Below are 19886 nucleotides of genomic sequence, written 5' to 3'. Positions count from 1 at the left end.
GCTGCTCTACCACGGGATACATTTGTGACACTGGTGGAAATGAGCTGTGTATATAGCTAAATCTGGTTCAACATTTGTTGCACATGTGGTCCCTGAGAAATAAACTAATAGAGAGCAATAATAATGGCGTCTTTTTGTAAGCACTAACTCCACCATGGCTTGTTGGCCAAAGCATATGGGGAGTTTGGAGGATGGTTTGGATACTCGTAGAAAAGAAGTTCTGTGGTAAACACAGGCTTAAGAGATCTTACACGTTTTGTTCAATGAGATCATCTTCAACAGCTGAAGCATTTATGTATTGTAACAATGGCGTAACAATGGTGTAACAATGGTGTAACAATGGTGTAACAATGGTGTAACAATGGCGTAACAATGGTGTAACAATGGTGTAACAATGGCGTAACAATGGTGTAACAATGGCGTAACAATGGTGTAACAATGGTGTAACAATGGCGCCGGAGAAGAAGGCTGACGTTTTACGTGTCCCCAACCGATTGTGTTTTTTGTTTGTTTATTTGCATTGTTTGTAACTTGTTTTTTTACTTATTTTGTACATAATGTTGCCGCTACCGTCTCTAATGCCCGAAAATAACTTCTGAACATCAGGACTGCGATTACTCACCCCGGACTAGCAGAATCCTTTTTTTCCTTTAACGATGCTGACGAGCCCGGCGCGAAAGATATACTGTTTTCTCGGGAACAGGCCCAGATCCCCGTGATTTGCGCAAAGAGGAGGCAGAGAAAAAGGGGACAGAGGGCGGGCTGCCTTCTGAGAATTCGTAGGCAATCGAATGAACCCCCACTTCCTTCAATTCTGCTAGCAAACATGCAATCTTTGATGAATAAATTGGTGAACTCCTCAATTCCCTCGGAGGAATCGCGGAACATATTCCAGTCTGTGCTAGCAAAACAGTCCTGTAGCTTAGCATCTGCTTCATCTGACCACTTTTTTATTGATCTAGTCACTTAATTTTTGCTTGTAAACAGGAATCATGAGGATCAAATTATGGTCAGATTTGCCAATTGGATTTTTTTATTTTACCTTTATTTAACTAGGCAAGTCAGTTAAGAACAAATTCTTATTTTCAATGATGGCCTAGGAACAGTGGGTTAACTGCCTGTTCAGGGGCAGAACGACAGATTTGTACCTTGTCAGCTCGGGGGTTTGAACTTGCAACCTTCCGGTTACTAGTCCAATGCTCTAACCACTAGGCTACGCTGCCGCCCCAGTCAAGGGAGAGCTTTGTCTGCGTCTTTGTGTGTGGAGTAAAGGTGGTCCAGAGTTTTTTCCCCTCTGGTTGCACATTTAACATGCTGATACAAATTTGGGAAAATGGATTTAAGTTTCCCTGCATTAAATTCCCTGGCTACTACGAGCGCCGCCTCTGGGTGAGCGTTTTCTTGTTTGCTTATGGCGGAACACAGCTCATTCAATGCTGTCTTAGTGCCAGCCTCAGTCTATGGTTGTATGTAAACAGAAAACTCTCTAGGTAGATATTGTGGTCTACAGCTTACCATGAGATACTCTACCTCAGGCGAACAATTGCTCGAGACTTCCTTAGATATCGTGCACCAGCTGTTATTTACAAAAATACATAGTCCGCCGTCCCTTGTCTTGCCACATGCCGCTGTTCTACCCTTCCGGTACAGCGTATAACTCGCCAGCTGTATGTTGATAGTGTCATCGCTCAGCCACAACTTCGTGAAGCATAAGATATAACAGTTTTGAATTTCCCATTGGTAGTTTAATCTCATCGACGGGGCTGCAGTGGAGCAGGTTGAGAGCTTCAAGTTCCTTGGTGTCCACATCACCAACAAATTAACATGGTATTAGCATCCCAAGACAGTCGTGATGAGGGCACGACAAAACCTATTCCCCATCAGGAGACTTGGCATGGGTCCTCAGATTAGGCATGGGTCCTGAGATCCTCAAAAGGTTCTACAGCTGCAACATCGAGAGCATCCTGACTGGTTACATCACTGCCTGGTACGGCAATTGTTCGGCCTCCGAACGCAAGGCACTACAGAGGGTAGTGCGTACGGCCCAGTACATCACTCGGACTAAGCTGCCTGCCATCCAGGACCTCTACACCAGGCAATGTCAGAGGAAGGCCCTAAAAATTGTTTAAGACCCCAGCCACCCCAGTCATAGACTGTTCTCTCTACTACTGCATGGCAAGCGGTACCGGAGTGCTAAGTCTGGGACAAAAAGGCTTCTCAAGAGTTTTTACCCAAAAGCCATAAGACTTCTGAATGGGTAATCAAGTGGCTACCCGGACTATTTGCATTGTGTGCCCCCCCCCCCCCCCCCCCCCCGACCCCTCTTTCATGCTGCTGCTACTCTCTGTTTATCATATATGCACAGTCACTTTAACTATACATTCATGTACATATGTACATCTTACCTCAATTGGCCCGACCAACCAGTGCTCCCGCACATTGGCTAACCAGGCTATCTGCATTGTGTCCCGCCACCCGCCACCCACCAACCCCTCTTTACGCTACTGCTACTCTCTGTTCATCATATATGCATAGTCACTTTAACCATATCTACATGTACATACTACCTCAATCAGCCTGACTAACCGGTGTCTGTATGTAGCCTCGCTACTTTTATAGCCTCGTTACTGTATATAGCCATGCTACTGTTTTTCACTGTCTTTTTACTGTTGTTTTTATTTCTTTACTTACCTATTGTTCACCTAATAACTTTTTTGCACTATTGGTTAGAGCCTGTATGTAAGTATTTCACTGTTGGACCTAGACTTTGGCGCACGTGACAAATTAACTTTGATTTTATTTGACATATGCACATATTACCTCAGCTATCCGGTGCCCCCACACATTGACTCTGTACCGGTACCCTAGTGAGGTTAAGGGCTCGTAAGTAAGCATTTCACTGTAAGGTCTACATCTGTTGTATTCGGGGCATGTGGTTAATACAATTGTATTTGATTTATTCAAAACAAGCACATAAACCACATGAAGGCTTCATAATTGTTAAAATAATGTTAACTGGCTGATATTATCTCATACAACAAAATGTATAAGATCTCCTAAGCCTGTGTGAACCTCAGGTCTTATTTTTGGCGTTTATCCCAAAACCCCATTCTTTCACTATTCATAGGAATGGCTGAACGAACCAGAGGTAATTAATAAAATAAAAATTAGGACTACAAGCTGGCGAGCTCTATAAACACAGGTACCATGCATTCTGCGAGTGACATTTACTACAGTACATGTGCTGCGTATAATGATTCCCTCCCTCCCTCCAGTTCTGAGTATCGGAGAGGGGGGGTTCTGGGAAGGCAGTGCCCGGGGCCAGGTGGGCTGGTTTCCTGCGGAGTGCGTGGAGGAGATTCCCGCCAAGCCCAGCGAGGAGAGGACGCGTAAGTCATTAAGCATGCTGACCCAGATATTTGGGAATAGGAGAGTTGGAAAGAGTGGTTGGGGAGCTCTGTGGAGGAGGAGGGATGATTTCTGCTCTATGGATCCCCCTGGTGGCATCCTAGGGCACCGAGACCCACTTTTCCACCCAGTAGATGGGCTCTGCACAGAGACTGTTCAGTGTGTACAGATCCAAAATATTTGGATTGGTGTAATGTGGAGGAATATGGAGGAAAGTCCCCTAAGCCCAATTAACACACTAGATGGAGCCATCAGCATTTGACTGCCTACCAAAGGTGTGTAGGGGCTCGGGCAGACCTAGGCAATTTCAGTCCTCGGGGGGCCTGATTAGTGTCACACTTTTACCCCATCCTTAGCAAACACAGCTTATTTAAACTAATTGCATTTTTAACTGAAGATCATGATTGTTGATTATTGGAGTCAGGTGTGTTAGCTTGGGCTGGGGCAAAAGTGTGACACCAATCAGGCCCTTGAGGACTGAAGTTGCCCAGGCCTTGGCTAAGGGGTCTTTCCAGGCTGACAGGAAGGAGGAAAGAGAGGTAGAGAGCGAGAGACGGAGGAGGGAGGGAGTTGTCTGGTCAAAAAGACTAAGACATTGTTACCGCCCGTTTGGATTTGGCTTCACACCAACGACATCACATCAAAAGCAAAACTTAATTTACAAAAAAAATTTGAATTGTAGCATTTCGTTGTGTTTTTGTTCTCTGGTGGTTAGATAGCTAGCTAAAATCGTTCCTTTCTTAAATTAACTATGGAGGGAGATAGAGATTTGGACTTTACTTTACTTTTACTTAATTCTAGATACTGGCCAATGATTATAATGGCGATTCTGATCCAACCATAAATGCATACATTATGCCCCTGGGCCTGAGATTAGGAATGTTCAATGTAGCAAGCTAGATGTAATAGGCTAATGTTAACTTGCTGGGCTTGCACATCGTTGCCCATGAAGGAAGTTAGGATAGCAAGCAAGCATTTTAGCCAGGTAGCCTAGGACAACAAAAACTTTGTGTGTACTGTATGACAGACAGACAGTTTCGGCAACATGAAAAAGAGGAGGATGTCATTGGTGTTTCTCTAGAAGTAGGGTGAGTCAACATGTTTTTTCTACTGGCACGCATGGACACACACACACACACACAAATCAGTAACATGGGCAGCCACATCATATTTAGCTTACGTTGATAGGACTAAATAGTTTTTGGTATATTTTAGTTGTCACTGTATTAGACCACGCATAGGTGATTTGATGATGAATTTGAAGCAGCTCCTGTTTTCTTTTCGACTTGCGGTAACTCTCTGTGATTCTAAACCAATGGTTGTTTATTCGTCCGAAAATGTTGTAAACATTAACTTTCTGGACCATGCTATAGGTCATGTAACTGTTTGCTACATGCAATATGCTTTGTGGACTTCAGAGGTTGCTCTCTGGTTTTGTGATGAATTTATTCTGCCATTGTCTTCTTATTCTCTAGGCCTTAGGCCTATATACCGCGGTAGCAAGGCAAAAAACCAGTGGAGGCTGCTGAGGGGCGGACGGCTCATAATAATGGATGGAATGGAGTCAATGGAAAGGCATCAACCACATGGAAACCACGTGTTTGATGTGTTTAATATAATTCCATTGACTCCATTCCAGCCATTATTATGAGCCGTCCTCCCATCAGCAGCCTCCACTGGTATTAACTAACAGGTTATAGAGCAAACAATGCAATTATCACAACACATAGGTTGTAATATGGCTTTCTTTCCCTGGCTTGGCTTCCCCAATGATTTTATCTATGCACCGCTACTATGCTTTGAGCTAGTATGTTACTGTGTGCATGTTCACTGCTGTGTCATCAAAAACCCTTGGATATATTTGCCAGCTTTGCACTGTATGATCTGCCTCATGCCCTTTAAAGCAAGGGGTCTTCTGGGGATTATACACTGGCATGCTGGCACAAGTGTGACATCACTCCTGTATGTCATGGTTGTCATTCTATTGCTGATAACCACAATTATTTCTAGGAAGAAAAAAAAAGAAAAAAATATATATATATTTCTGGAGGCTTAGCTTGGGTTCCTTCCCATTCCCATACTATTGGTCAATAACCAAGTTAGGCTCCAGAGTGGCGCAGCGGTCTAAGGCACTGCACCTCAGTGTTAGAGGCGTCACTACAGACCCTGGATCGATTCCCGGCTGTATCACAACCGGATGTGATTGGTAGTCCCATAGGGCGGTTCACAATTGGCCCAGCGTTGTCCGGGTTAGGGTTTGGCCGGGTTAGGCTGTCATTGTAAATAAGAATTTGGTTAAATTAAAAATAGATTTTAAAAAACTGCATTAGCAATCACTCTATCTGTGCTAGCTCAGTTACTGTGTTGCTAAGCATAGTTCTGTAAACATAACAGAAATCAGTGCTCTGCTTTGTGCTACCTATAGCACTGGAATGGTCGTGGCAAGAGCCAACTTGCAATCCTACTTCTGTTAGCCATAGCAAAGGATCATTAACATTACAATTACAATTTTCAGACTCAGTGTAGGCTAAATGTACTAGCTAAAGGTGAAGGGATGTCAAGGAAGGAAGTGATAGTGTGTGTTAGCCTCTCTCTGTCTCTCTCTCACACTCTCTTTCTACATATACATGTGCTCCACATGAATGGGCCCTGTCTCTCTGTTCTCTCTTCTCTCTGCTACACTAGGCTAAGCGCTACACTGCGCTGCTAAATCAGCTGTGTTCTAATGTCCTATGGGCTGCAGGGAAATTAACACATCATGCTCCATCCCCTTCTCTCTTTCTTTCTCAAGCTCTCTTTCAAATGGCCCATTTATTCTATCTATGCCCACTCTCTCTCCCCCACTTTTTGTCACCTTACTCTCTCTCGCTCTCTCTCTCTCTCTCTCTGTCTATGTCAATATTCCTCTGTTTTCTTTTATTTACTCTGTCTCGCTCTCAATTAAATTATATTAATTTTGCTTTGTTGGCATAATTGCATAATACAATATGCATTATCTCTTACCCTTCCTAGCTATTTCTCTCTCTCTGTCTCTCTCTCTCTCTATATATATATATATATATATATATATATATATATATATATATATATATATATAGTCACGTGTGCTTTATTGCGCCCACCTGTCACCATCGTCACACGCATACGCGCCTAATGATACTCACCTGGACTCCATCATCTCCTTGATTATCTGCACTCACTCCCTTTGGTTCCTTCCCTAGGCGTTATTGATAGGTTCCCATGCCTCAGCTCACTTGACATGTTCCCATGCCTCAGCGGGTTTGACAGGCTCCCATGCCTCAGCTGGCTCAACAGTCTTCCATGCCTCAGCAGGTTCGATAGGCTCCCATGCCTCAGCGGCTCCGATAGGCTCCCATGCCTCAGCTGGGTGAACAGGTTCCCGTGCCTCGGCCGACGCAACCAGGGAGGTCTCAGACGGCTCATCAGGCTCTCACGCCTCAGCCGGTTCGTCAGGATTCTGTGCCTCAGCGGAGACGACCAGTCCGCTCCTGATCCCCAGGACTCGTCCCTTTGGTTGGCGTCCTGCGGCTGGAGCTGCGCACCGTAGAGGGGGTACTGTCACATATGCTCTCTCTCCGGCGCCATGCTCCCATGCCTCAGCCATATCGACATGTTCCCGTGCCTCAGCAAAGGTGACCGGTCCACTCCTGATCCCCCGGGATCGTCATTTTGGTCGGAGTCCTGCGGCTGGAGCCGTGCGTCGGGGAGGGGGTACTGTCACGTGTGCTTCCTGTCCAGCCTCTAGGTCACCAGACTGCTGATTATTGAGCATACCTGTCACCATCGTCACGCACATCAGTGCCTAATGACACTCACCTGGACTCCATCACCTCCAAAATTATCTGCCCTATTTATGTCACTCCCTTTGGTTCCTTCCCCAGACGTTATTGTTTCAGTTTCATGTCTGTGCATTGTTCGTGTTTCTTGTTTTGTATTATGTTTTGTTAATTTATTAAATTATTCACTCCCTGAACTTGCTTCCCGACTCCAAAGCGCACACATTACATATATATAGACAGTACCAGTCAAAAGTTTGGACACATCTACTCATTCCATGGTTTTTCTTTATTTTTACTATTTTCTACATTGTAGAATAATAGTGAAGATATCAAAACTATGAAATAGCACATATGGAATCATATAGTAATCAACAAATTGTGAAACAAATCTAAATATATTTGAGATTCTTGAAAGTAGCCACCCTTTGCCTTGATGACAGCTTTGCACACTCTTGACATTGTCCCACACTCTACATGGTTCAGTGTCGAGGCAAGCAACACTGAACCATGCATGACAGCACCAACTGTGCCGGAGGACTGTGTGACCACGCTCTCCTTAGCCTCTGCAAGTAAGACCTTTAAACATGTTAACAGTCACAAGGCCGCAGGGCCATAAAGAGTATCAGGACGCGTACTAAGACTATGCGCGTACTCAGACCATCATTGACATTTTCAACCTCTCCCTGACCCAGTCTGTAAAGCCTACATGTTGTAAGCAGACCACCATAGTCCCTGTGCCCAAGAACGGCAAGAACCTTTCTAAATTACTATTCGTGTTCACATCACGAAGCATCTATCATGGTCCACATACACCAAAACAGTCGTGAAAAGGGCACGACAACACCTCTTCCCCCTCAGTAGGCTGAAAAGATTTGGCATGGGCCCTCAGATCCTCAAAAGTTGTACAGCTGCACCATTGAGAGCATCTTGGCTGGCTGCATCACCGCTTGTTATGGCAACTCCTTGGCATCTACATTGGGTAGTCCGTACAGCCCAGTACATCACTGGGGCTGAGCTCCCTGCAATCCAGGACCTCCATACTAGGCGGGGTCAGAGGAAGGCCCTAAAAATTGTCCAGCCACCCAAGTCATAGACTTATCTCTCTGCTACCACACGGCAAGTGTTAGTTACATTGTTAGTTAAATAGTTTGTCTGTGTAGCTATTTGGTTAACTATTTACTATCTGTATTGACCCTTTTTTGACTCATCACATACGCTGCAGCTGCTGTTTATTATCTATCCTGTTGCCTAGTCACTTTATTCCTAGTTATATGTACGTAATTGAAGTAGATATGTACGTACCTTGTACCCCTGTATATAGCCACATTTTAGTTTCTCATTGTGTATTTATTATTACTTTTATTATGTGTTATTGCTTTTCTATTATTTCTCTATTTTCTGTTTCTCTGAATTTCTGGGAAGGGCCCGGTAGTAAGTACGTCACTGTTAGTCTACAACTGTTGTTTACGAAGCGTGTGACAATCATGGAATCATGTAGTAAACAAAAAAGTGTTAAACAAATCAAAATATTTTATATTTGAGATTCTTCAAATAGCCACCCTTTGCCTTGTTGACAGCTTTGCACACTCTTGGCATTCTCTCAACCAGCTTCATAAGGTAGTCACCTGGAATCTATTTCAATTTACACGTGTGCCTTGTTAAAAGTTAATTTATGTAATTTCTTTCCTTCTTAATGCGAGAGAGAAAGACACAAACACACCCATGCGGGTGTTTCTTTGAGAAGGAGAATGCCGCACAGACAAAGGTCAATCATATACAGTGGGGAGAACAAGTATTTGATACACTGCCGATTTTGCAGGTTTTCCTACTTACAAAGCATGTAGAGGTCTGTAATTTTTGTAATTTTTATCATAGGTACACTTCAACTGTGGGAGACGGAATCTAAAAATCCAGAAAATCACATTGTATGATTTTTAAGTAATTCATTTGCATTTTATTGCATGACATAAGTATTTGATCACCTACCAACCAGTAAGAATTCCGGCTCTCACAGACCTGTTAGTTTTTCTTTAAGAAGCCCTCCTGTTCTCCACTCATTACCTGTTATAACTGCACCTGTTTGAACTCGTTACCTGTATAAAAGACACCTGTTCACACACTCAATCAAACAGACTCCAACCTCTCCACAGTGGCCAAGACCAGACAGCTGTGTAAGGACATCAGGGATAAAATCGTAGACCTGCACAAGGCTGGGATGGGCTACAGGACAATAGGCAAGCAGCTTGGTGAGAAGGCAACAACTGTTGGCGCAATTATTAGAAAATGGATGAAGTTCAAGTTGAAGGTCAATCACTCTCGGTCTGGGGCTCCATGCAATATCTCGCCTCGTGGGGCATCAATGATCATGAGGAAGGTGAGGGATCAGCCCAGAACTACATGGCAGGACCTGGCCAATGACCTGAAGAGAGCTGGGACCACAGTCTCAAAGAAAACCATTTGTAACACACTACGCCGTCATGGATTAAAATTCTGCAGCGCACGCAAGGTCCCCCTGCTCAAGCCAGCGCATGTCCAGGCCCATCTGAAGTTTGCCAATGACCATCTGGATGACCCAGAGGAGGAATGGGAGAAGGTCATGTGGTCTGATGAGACAAAAATATAGCTTTTTGGTCTAAAATTCACTCGCCGTGTTTGGAGGAAGAAGAAGGATGAGTACAACCCCAAGAACACCATCCCAACCGTGAAGCATGGAGGTGGAAACATCATTCTTTGGGGATGCTTTTCTGCAAAGGGGACAGGACGACTGCACCGTATTGAGGGGAGGATGGATGGGGCCATATACTGCGAGATCTTGGCCAACAACCTCCTTCCCTCAGTAAGAGCATTGAAGATGGGTCGTGGCTGTGTCTTCCAGCATGACAATGACCCGAAACACACACGCAACTAAGGAGTGGCTCCGTAAGAAGCATCTCAAGGTCCTGGAGTGGCCTAGCCAGTCTACAGGCCTGAACCCAATCGAAAGTCTTTGGAGGGAGCTGAAAGTCCGTATTGCCCAGCGACAGCCCGAAACCTGAAGGATCTGGAGAAGGTCTGTATGGAGGAGTGGGTCAAAATCCCTGCTGCAAAACCTGGTCAAGAACTACAGGAAATGTATGATCTCTGTAATTGCAAACAAAGGTTTCTGTACCAAATATCAAGTTCTGCTTTTCTGATGTATCAAATACTTATGTCATGCAATAAAACGCAAATTAATTACTTAAAAATCATACAATGTGATTTTCTGGATTTTTCAGTTGAAGTGTACCTATGATAAAAATTACAGACCTCTACATGCTTTGTAAAATCAGCAGTGTGTCAAATACTTGTTCTCCCCACTGTAGTTGTTGTGCCTTTGCTGTGTAAGCCTTCAAATACTTTAAACCCTGCTAAGTTCATTTATTACTCATAAATCATTTCTTATTTGTCTTGCACATTTTGTGTCCTTTTCATTCCCCCAGTAGGAGGGAGTAGGAGGGAGGGAACAGAGGGAGGAATGTGGGAGGAAAAGTAGAAAATAGGGAAATGCAGGTCAACAAAGACCTCCCTTCACGTTGAACTGTAACCAAATCAGTAACCGTCCCCCCTCTTCCACACACACACACACACACACACACACACACACACACATGCACGCACACCCTTCAATTATTCTACCACTCCACCTGCACACCCACACATTCAGATGTAGACACACACACACACACACTCACTAAGGAAAACTTCACAGTGACCACACATGCACGTCATGTACCTTCTCCATTGATCGGTGGTCATGGAAACAAACTCCATACAGTACACTGGTGGTTGCTATGGAGTGGGCCTGTTGTGATGAAGTATGTATCTCTTTCACCTCCCTCCTCTTTATTCTCTCTTCTCCTTTACATTATGTTCTCTTCTCAGCAATAACCACAGAGCTCAACCCAGATTATATCCTTAACGCTCAGTGGGATTGCCTGTCTGGTTTTCTGGCTTTTCTCTAGACACTGTGGATTTGGGCATTTCTGGACATTCAAGGCATGTCCCTGCCACTGATTGCATCTGAAAGAAAGGGAGAGAGTGAAAGAGGAAGAGCGAGGGAAAGACATAGAAAGCGTGTCTGAAAGAATGAGAGTGATAGAAAGACGGTGTATGTTAAAGACAGAAATTGAGGGAGAGAAAGAGGGAAGAGACATTTATTTAGGAGTGCAAATGGAAAAAACTGGCTCTATCGGGAGGAAAGTTTGTTTTGGAGGTAACTGTGTGTGTGTGTGTGTGTGTGTGTGTGTGTGTGTGTGTGTGTGTGTGTGTGTGTGTGTGTGTTGCTTGAGTTGATTTATTGCTTAAGTGTTGTTTATTTTTACCAAAGGAGATTGTAATTATTTGCATTACAGTGGTGCACACTTCTGTAGCTTGTTGTTATCAGTCACCTTATCCAATCCTTTCAGAGTTACATACTTGAAGTGCCTATAGGGTGGTAGGGGTTGGGGTTCGATTTGTAATTTGTCATTCGTTTTGTACTTTTAGAATGAAAACTGGAGCGTGTCCATATTTCTATGGTTGTTTGCACAGTTGATTGGATTCCAGAGCTGCACTTTCTTGTAAAGTAGTTTCACAGTTTGCATGTTGCTGTTGTTTGTTTATCTCTTTCTATTAGGGATGAGAATTGATTTCTGTAGCCATGCATGCGGTAGGTGACTCATGTGGTCAATGACTGTTGGTCCTCCTGTTCTTCCACAGACACAAGAGCTGACCGCTCGGACAGGAGGAAACTCTTCCGACACTACACTGTGGGGTCCTACGATAGCTTTGATGCCTCCAGGTAAGGTTACTCAGATGCCTTTATTAAAACACACACGCATACACACACAAGCACACAGGGTGATTAGCTAAGTGGAAGTTTATGTGAAGTGGTAGCTTGTCTCAGAGCAGTGTTTTGAGGTTTGTTTTTGCTCTAGTTTTCAGTTGTTATCATTACATTTTTCTCCTCTTCTTCTCTCTCATTGTCTTATCCACTCCCTTTCACAGGCCTACTTTCCAATGTGTTGGATATGACCACTAGGTGATAGTGATATAGGCATATCTCACATAAGGGGCCGTTTGAAAATTACTGTGGGGGACCAAGATAGGAGAGGGAGGGGTGCAGATTTTTTATTTGCTTTGGGGAGGGTTCCTTAGTTTTTATTGGACACACAGTGGAGGGTATAGTGCATTTCCCCCCTATTTACATTCACTGTTTTGGCAGGTTTTCCTATATTCCATCCTAGCCAACTTTCCCATCTAATTAGATATGCCTCCCCTATGGAACCTGGGGTTCGACCAATAGAAAATATTATATGGGACACCTGTACTGCCACTGACAGGTCGTGCTCTGCAAGACACAGGTTCGTTGTGTGAATGAATGAATGAATGGATTTCCCTCTGTTCTCTATAGGCTACGTGTACAATGCATCAGTGCTGCAATATATCAATTTATCACCGCCAGATCACATCCCACCAGAGCTATATGTAGCCTACGATCTCGCCATTCAATCTTCCCCACCAGTTCATTTTGATTGCCTATTTTATATTCAGCAAGCAAGAGTGCTTCTTCTCCTCAAAAAAAAAAGCTAATTTATTGAAAAAAAATATTACGAACTAAACTATAGGCCTGAATAATAGTGAAGACATCAAAACTATGAAATAACACATATGGAATCATGTAGTAACCAAAAAAGTGTTAAACAAATAAAAAAATATATTTATATTTAAGATTCTTCAAAGTAGCCACCCTTTGCCTTGATGGCAGCTTTGCACAGTCTTGGCATTCTCTTAACCAGCTTTTCCAAAAGTCTTGAAGGAGTTCGCACATATGCTGAGCACTTGTTGGCTGCTTTTCCTTCACTCTGCGGTCTAACTCATTCCAAACCATCTCAATTGGGTTGAGTTCAGGTTTTTGTGGAGGCCAGGTCATCTGATGCAGCACTCTATCACTCTCCTTCTTGGTCAAATAGCCCTTACACAGCCTGGAGATGTGGGGTCATTGTCCTGTTGAAAAACAAATGATAGTCCCACTATGGATGGCGTATCGCTGCAGAATGCTATAATCACTGACAGTGTCACCAGCAAAGCACCCCCCCCAACATCAGACCTCCTCCTCCATGCTTCACGGTGATAATCCATTCACCTACCCTGAGTCTCACAAAGACACAGTGGTTGGAACCAAAAATCTAAAATTCAGACTCATCAGACCAAAGGACAGATTTCCACCGGTCTAAGGTCCATTGCTTGTGTTTCTTGGCCCAAGCAAGTCTCTTCTTATTATTGGTGTCCTTTAGTAGTGGTTTCTTTTCAGCAATTTGACCATGAAGGCCTGATGCACGCAGTCTCCTCTGAACAGTTTATGTCTCTTTGCTTATTTGAGCTGTTCTTGCCATACTATGGACGTGGTCTTTTACCAAATAGGGCAATCTTCTGTATACCAACCCTACCTTGTCACAACACAACTGATTGGCTCAAATGCATTAAGAAGGAAAGACATTCCACAAATTTACTTTTAACAAGGTCCACCTGTTAATTGAAATTCATTCGCAGTGGTTAAGGGCGCTGTACTGCAGTGCCAGCTGTGCCACCAGAGACCCTGGGTTCGCGCCCAGGCTCTGTCGCAACCGGCCGCGACTGGGAGGTCCGTGGGGCGACGCACAATTGGCCTAGCATCGTCCGGGTTAGGGAGGGCTTGGCCGGTAGGGATATCCTTGTCTCATCGCGCACCAGTGACTCCTGTGGGGGGCACAGTGCACGCTAACCAAGGTTGCCAGGTGCACAGTGTTTCCTCCGACACATTGGTGCTTCCGGGTTGGATGCGCGCTGTGTTAGCAGTGCGGCTTGGTTGGGTTGTGTATCGGAGGACGCATGACTTTCAACCTTCGTCTCTCCCGAGCCTGTACGGGAGTTGTAGCGATGAGACAAGATAGTCTCTACTAAAAACAATTGGATACCACAAAAAAAAAAATATTATTTAAAAAGAAATTAATTCCAGGTGAAGCTGGTTGAGAGAATGCCAAGCGTGTGCAAAGCAGTCATCAATGCAAAGGGTGGCTACTTTGAAGAATCTATCTAAATATATTTGGATTTGCTTAACCCTTTTTGGTTAATGATTCCATATGTGTTATTTCATAGTTGTGATGTCTTCACTATTATTCAACTTCTGACTGGTACTGAGAGAGATGTGTGAGGACTGATGACAGGTGCCAGTTTTGTGCTTCCTCTCTTATTAAATGGGAGGAACTGAAGCAAACACTCCTGTTGTCACGTTCTGACCTTTATTTCCTTTGTTTTGTATTTATTTAGTATGGTCAGGGCGTGAGTTGGGTGGGCAGTCTATGTTTGTTTTTCTATAATTTGGGTATTTCTATGTTTCGGCCTAGTATGGTTCTCAATCAGAGGCAGGTGTCATTAGTTGTCTCTGATTGAGAATCATACTTAGGTAGCCTGGGTTTCACTGTGTGTTTGTGGGTGATTGTTCCTGTCTCTGTGTTTTGCACCAGATAGGGCTGTTTAGGGTTTCACACGTTTCTTGTTTTTTTGTAATCAGTTGTTCATGTGTACGTTTACATATTAAAAGAACCATGGACACTTACCACGCCGCATATTGGTCCTCTGATCCTTTTCGCCTCTCCTCTTCGGAAGAAGAGGAGGAAATCCTTGACACCTGTCATAATTTAATAATCTTGTAATATTTTTGGTAGCCTCCATTATTTCTCTCTCATTAGCCTCTCTAACCACTTTGAACAACATATTGAAATGAGAATAGTAGGGAGAGTGAGCTCGCCCACCGAAGTCGTGGGTGGACCCTCAACCTTCTATCCCATAGCCCAGCATGGCATCAACTGTGCCACAAAACCAAGCTTAAGTGGCAGAGTCGATATCGGCGCTTAGAAACACAGGGTTGCTACACTATTGCCAAGGCAGTTACTGTTGTCTTAATCATTGTTAAGTTAATTAAACAAAACTGGAGGGTAATATACGTTTTTTCAAGTATAAGGTGAGGGTCAGGTGAAAATATTTTTTATGTTGGGCAGGGAGGTAAAAAAAATCATGACAACTCGAGGAGGGGGGTTGGATCCCTCCTCCCCCCTAATAATTTTTGAATGGTCCCTAACTCGACCAGATAGTCAGACCCTTTGACTTTTTCCACATTTAGTTTGATTAAATAAATACAAATCTACACACAATACCCCATAATTACAAAGGGAAACAGGTTTTAGAAATGTATGCACATTTATGAAAAATAATAGACGGAAAAACCTTATTTACATTAGTATTCAGACCCTTTGCTATGAGGCTTGAAATTGAGCTCAGGTGCATCCTGTTTCCATTGATCATCCTTGAGATGTTTTTACAACTTGTTTGTCCACCTGTGGTAAATTCAATTGTTTGGACATGATTTGGAAAGGCACACACCTGTCTATATACGGTCCCACAGTTGACAGTGAATGTCAGAGCAAAAACCAAACCATGAGGTCAAAGGAATTGTTCGTAGAGACCAGAGACAGGATTGTGTCGAGGCTCAGATCTGGGGAAGGGTACCAAAACATTTATGCAGCATTGAAGGTCCCCAAGAACACAGTGGCCTCCATCATTCTTAAATGGAAGAGGTTTGGAACTATGAAGATTCTTCCTAGAGCTGGTCGCCCGGCCAAACTGAGCATTCGGGGGAGAAGGTCCTTGGTCATGGAGGTGACCAAGAACCCAATGGTCACTCTGACAGAGCTCCAGAGTTCTTCTGTGGAGATGGGAGAACCTTCCAAAAGAACAACCATCTCTCCAGCAATCTACCAACCAGGCCTTTATGATGGAGTGGCCAGACAGATGTCACTCCTCAGTAAAAGGCACATGACAGCCCGCTTGAAATTTGCCAAAAGGCACCTAAAGGACTCTCAGACCATGAGAAACAAGACTCTCTGGTCTGATGAAACCAAGATTGAACTCTTTGGCCTGAATGCCAAGCATCACATCTGGAGGAAACCTGGCACCATCCCTACGGTGAAGCATGGTGGTTGCAGCATCATGATGTGGGGATGTTGTTCAGTGGCAGGGACTGGGAGACTAGTCCGAATCGACAGAAAGATGAACGGAGCAAAGTACAGAGAGATCCTTGATGAAAACCTGCTCCAGAACGCTCAGGACCTTACACTGGGGGAAGGTTCACCTTCCAACTGGACAACGACCCTAAGCACACAGCCAAGATAACGCAGGAGTGGCTTCGGAACAAGTCTCTGAATGTCTCTGAGTAATCCGAAGGAACATCTCTGGAAAGACTTGAAAATAGCTGTGCAGCGATGCTCCCCATCCAACTTGACAGAGCTTGAGAGGATCTGCAGAGAAGAATGAGAGAAACTTCTCAAATACAGGTGCCAAGCTTGTACCATCATACCCAAGAAGACAAGAGGATGTTTTTTTATTTGTTTTTTATTTCACCTTTATTTAACCAGGTAGGCCAGTTGCGAACAATTTCGCATTTATAACTACGACCTGGCCAAGATAAAGCAAAGCAGTGCGACACATGGGTTACACATGGGATAAACAAATGTACAAAAAAATGTTGCAAAAAATAAAAAATGACTGTTTTTACTTTGTATTTATCGGGACTGTGTGTAGATTGATAAGTGATTTAAAAAAAAATACATTTTAGAATAAGGCTGTAATGTAGGAACATGTGGAAAAAGTCAAGGGGACAGACTATTTTCTGAATGCACTGTAAATATGCAGGAGCTGTGTATGTACTGCATAGGTCAAGGTGAACAACTGATAGTGGCAACTGGTCATCATGGAATAGCCTATGATAACAGATAACTCAGCAATGAGCTGTCATTGCATCCAAACCTGACTACTAAGCTTCTATTATCTGTATCCCAAGTTGAAGTAGGGCTTAGAAAATGCTTCTAATTAACTGTTTGAAGTTGTGGACAGGTGTCTTTTATACTGATAACAAGTTCAAACAGGTGTATGTAAACTTCCAATTTCAACTGTAAATGGCTCTGCCTGTAACATTTGGCATTTGGTATTTTATTAGGATCCCCATTAGCTGTTGCAAAAGCAGCAGCTATTCCTACTGGGGTCCACACAAAACATGAAACATTACTTAATATAGAACATTAATAGACAAGAGCAGCTCTAGGACAGAACTACATCAATAAAAAATAGACTTAAAAAAGGCATACATATCAATACCGGTAATTTGGTTCGACATTTGAATTAGTGCAGTGGTCACATCACCAGGACTACCATGCGTTGATATCCCACAGAAGCCTTTTGCGGGCTTGGGTTCTGGCCTCACATTGTACCCGTTTTGACACTTGTATCTGTTATTGTCACTCGGGTGGCTGGATAGAGAGGATTCAATCGATAACATGCAAACTCTCCTCTGTCAAACCATAGGAAGTTGTTAAATCAACAAAGCGGCGACGCTTCAGGTGATAACGGTGCGATTAATGTCATTGACCACTGGACTCCATGTGTGACAGTTCATGGGCGATAACCTCATGGGCTATTTTAATGTGTGATCTTATTGCTTTTGATCTTGCTGATTATCCTTAAAGTGTTTTGAATAAACTTTATTTCAATAAAAAGTTGTATTATTACTATAATAATAATAATAATAATACCAATAATAATATAACCAGTATGTTGTCCTTTTTTTGTAAACAGATTGCGTTGCTAAGGAAACTCTGCATTTGCTGCTCTGTTGCTAGGAAGGCAGTTGCAGCTCTCTATCGCTCCTCTCATCCCTCACCATGCCTGTTTAATGTGTCCCATATCTCATCCACTGTCTGGGTGGATTTTACAGGTTTTTTTACCCCTCATTTGCAATTGTAGAGTACACACACACACACATACACACAGAGAGAGAGCTTCTTGGGGGCCATCGTGTGAAGGAAGAATAAAATTAGGGAGATTGTGAGATTTACTGCCAATTGAAAGTTCAATAGGTGCCTTTCATTCCCCCCTAATCCCAGCTCTTATGGCAGATAAACGTTAGCAAATGTGTATGCCACACTAGTCACACTGTATATATATATATATACATATATATCACTGTCTATGTGCATATATATTTACATTTACAAAAGTTTGGGTTCACTTAGAAATGTCCTTGTTTTTGAAAGAAAAGCACAGGTTTTGGCCATTAAAATAACATCAAATTGATCAGAAATACAGTGTAGACATTGTTAATATTGTAAATGACTATTGTAGCTGGAAATGTCTGGAAACACTAGTCTCAACGGCAACAGTGAAGAGGTGACTCGGATGCTGGCCTTCTTGGCAGAGTTGCAAAGAAAAAGCCCTATCTCAGACTGGCCAATAAAAAGAAAAGATTAACCTGTTGCGACGAGCAATCCCGTATCCGGGATCCTATTTATAGCCTCAAGCTCATTACCATAACGCAACGTTAACTATTCATGAAAATCGCAAATGAAATTAAATGAATATATTTGCTCTCAAGCTTAGCCTTTTGTTAACAACACTGTCATCTCAGATTTTCAAAATATGCTTTTGAACCATAGCTAAACAAGCATTTGTGTAAGAGTATTGATAGCCTAGCATAGCATTAAGCCTAGCATTCAGCATGCAACATTTTCACAAAAACAAGAAAAGCATTCAAATAAAATAATTTACCCTTGAAGAACTTCAGATGTTTTCAATGAGGAGACTCTCAGTTAGATTGCAAATGTTCCGTTTTTCCAAAATATTATTTGTGTAGGAGAAATCGCTCCGTTTTGTTCATCACGTTTGACTACGAAAAAAACCTGTATCCAGGAGTGTAATTATCGCAGCAAGCTCATTAGCATAACGCAACGTTAACTATTCATGAAAATCGCAAATGAAATGAAATAAATATATTAGCTCTCAAGCTTAGCCTTTTGTTAACAACACTGTCATCTCAGATTTTCAAAATATGCTTTTGAACCATAGCTAAACAAGCATTTGTGTAAGAGTATTGATAGCATAAAATTAAGCCTAGCATTCAGCATGCAACATTTTCACAAAAACAAGAAAAGCATTCAAATAAAATCATTTACCTTTGAAGAACTTCAGATGTTTTCAATGAGGAGACTCTCAGTTAGATAGCAAATGTTCAGTTTTTCCAAAAAGATTATTATTATTAGGACAAATCGCTCCGTTTTGTTCATCACGTTTGGGTAAGAAAAAACCCGAAAATTAAGTCATTACAACGCAAACTTTTTTCCAAATTAACTCCATAATATCGACAGAAACATGGCAAAAGTTGTTTAGAATCAATCCTCAAGGTGTTTTTCACATATCTATCGATGATAAATCATTCGTGGCAGTTTGGTTTCTCCTCTGAAGAAAATGTAACGTGCATGGACCTGGAGATTACGCAATAATTTTGACGGAGGACACTGGGCGGACACCTGGTAAATGTAGTCTCTTATGGTCAATCTTCCAATGATATGCCTACAAATACGTCACAATGCTGCAGACACCTTGGGGAAACGACAGAAAGTGCAGGCTCATTCCTGGCGCATTCACAGCCATATAAGGAGACATTGGAACACAGGGCATTCAAAATCTGGACCATTTCCTGTATGAAATTTCATCTTGGTTTCGCCTGTAGCATTACTTCTGGGGCACTCACAGATAATATCTTTGCAGTTTTGGAAACGTCAGAGTTTTTTCTTTCCAGAGCTGTCAATTACA

The 19886-nt window shown here is 42.9% G+C and overlaps 1 protein-coding gene across 1 annotated transcript in view; it reads left to right on the top strand.

The window, feature by feature from the left end:
* The window catches only part of LOC109874221 (SH3 and multiple ankyrin repeat domains protein 2-like), a 126453-nt gene that overhangs the window by 37431 nt on the left and 69136 nt on the right, over positions 1 to 19886 (top strand). Inside the window, exons 8-9 of the mRNA XM_031815693.1 lie at positions 3276 to 3389; positions 11925 to 12006. Coding sequence (XP_031671553.1) covers positions 3276 to 3389; positions 11925 to 12006 — 196 coding nt within the window. The remainder of the gene's footprint in view (positions 1 to 3275; positions 3390 to 11924; positions 12007 to 19886) is intronic.

This window comes from Oncorhynchus kisutch, linkage group LG3 (genome assembly GCF_002021735.2).
Source record: "Oncorhynchus kisutch isolate 150728-3 linkage group LG3, Okis_V2, whole genome shotgun sequence".
Classification (NCBI taxonomy): domain Eukaryota; kingdom Metazoa; phylum Chordata; class Actinopteri; order Salmoniformes; family Salmonidae; genus Oncorhynchus; species Oncorhynchus kisutch.
Note: the sequence above shows the minus strand (reverse complement) of the source record. Positions and strands in the feature narration are given on the sequence as shown.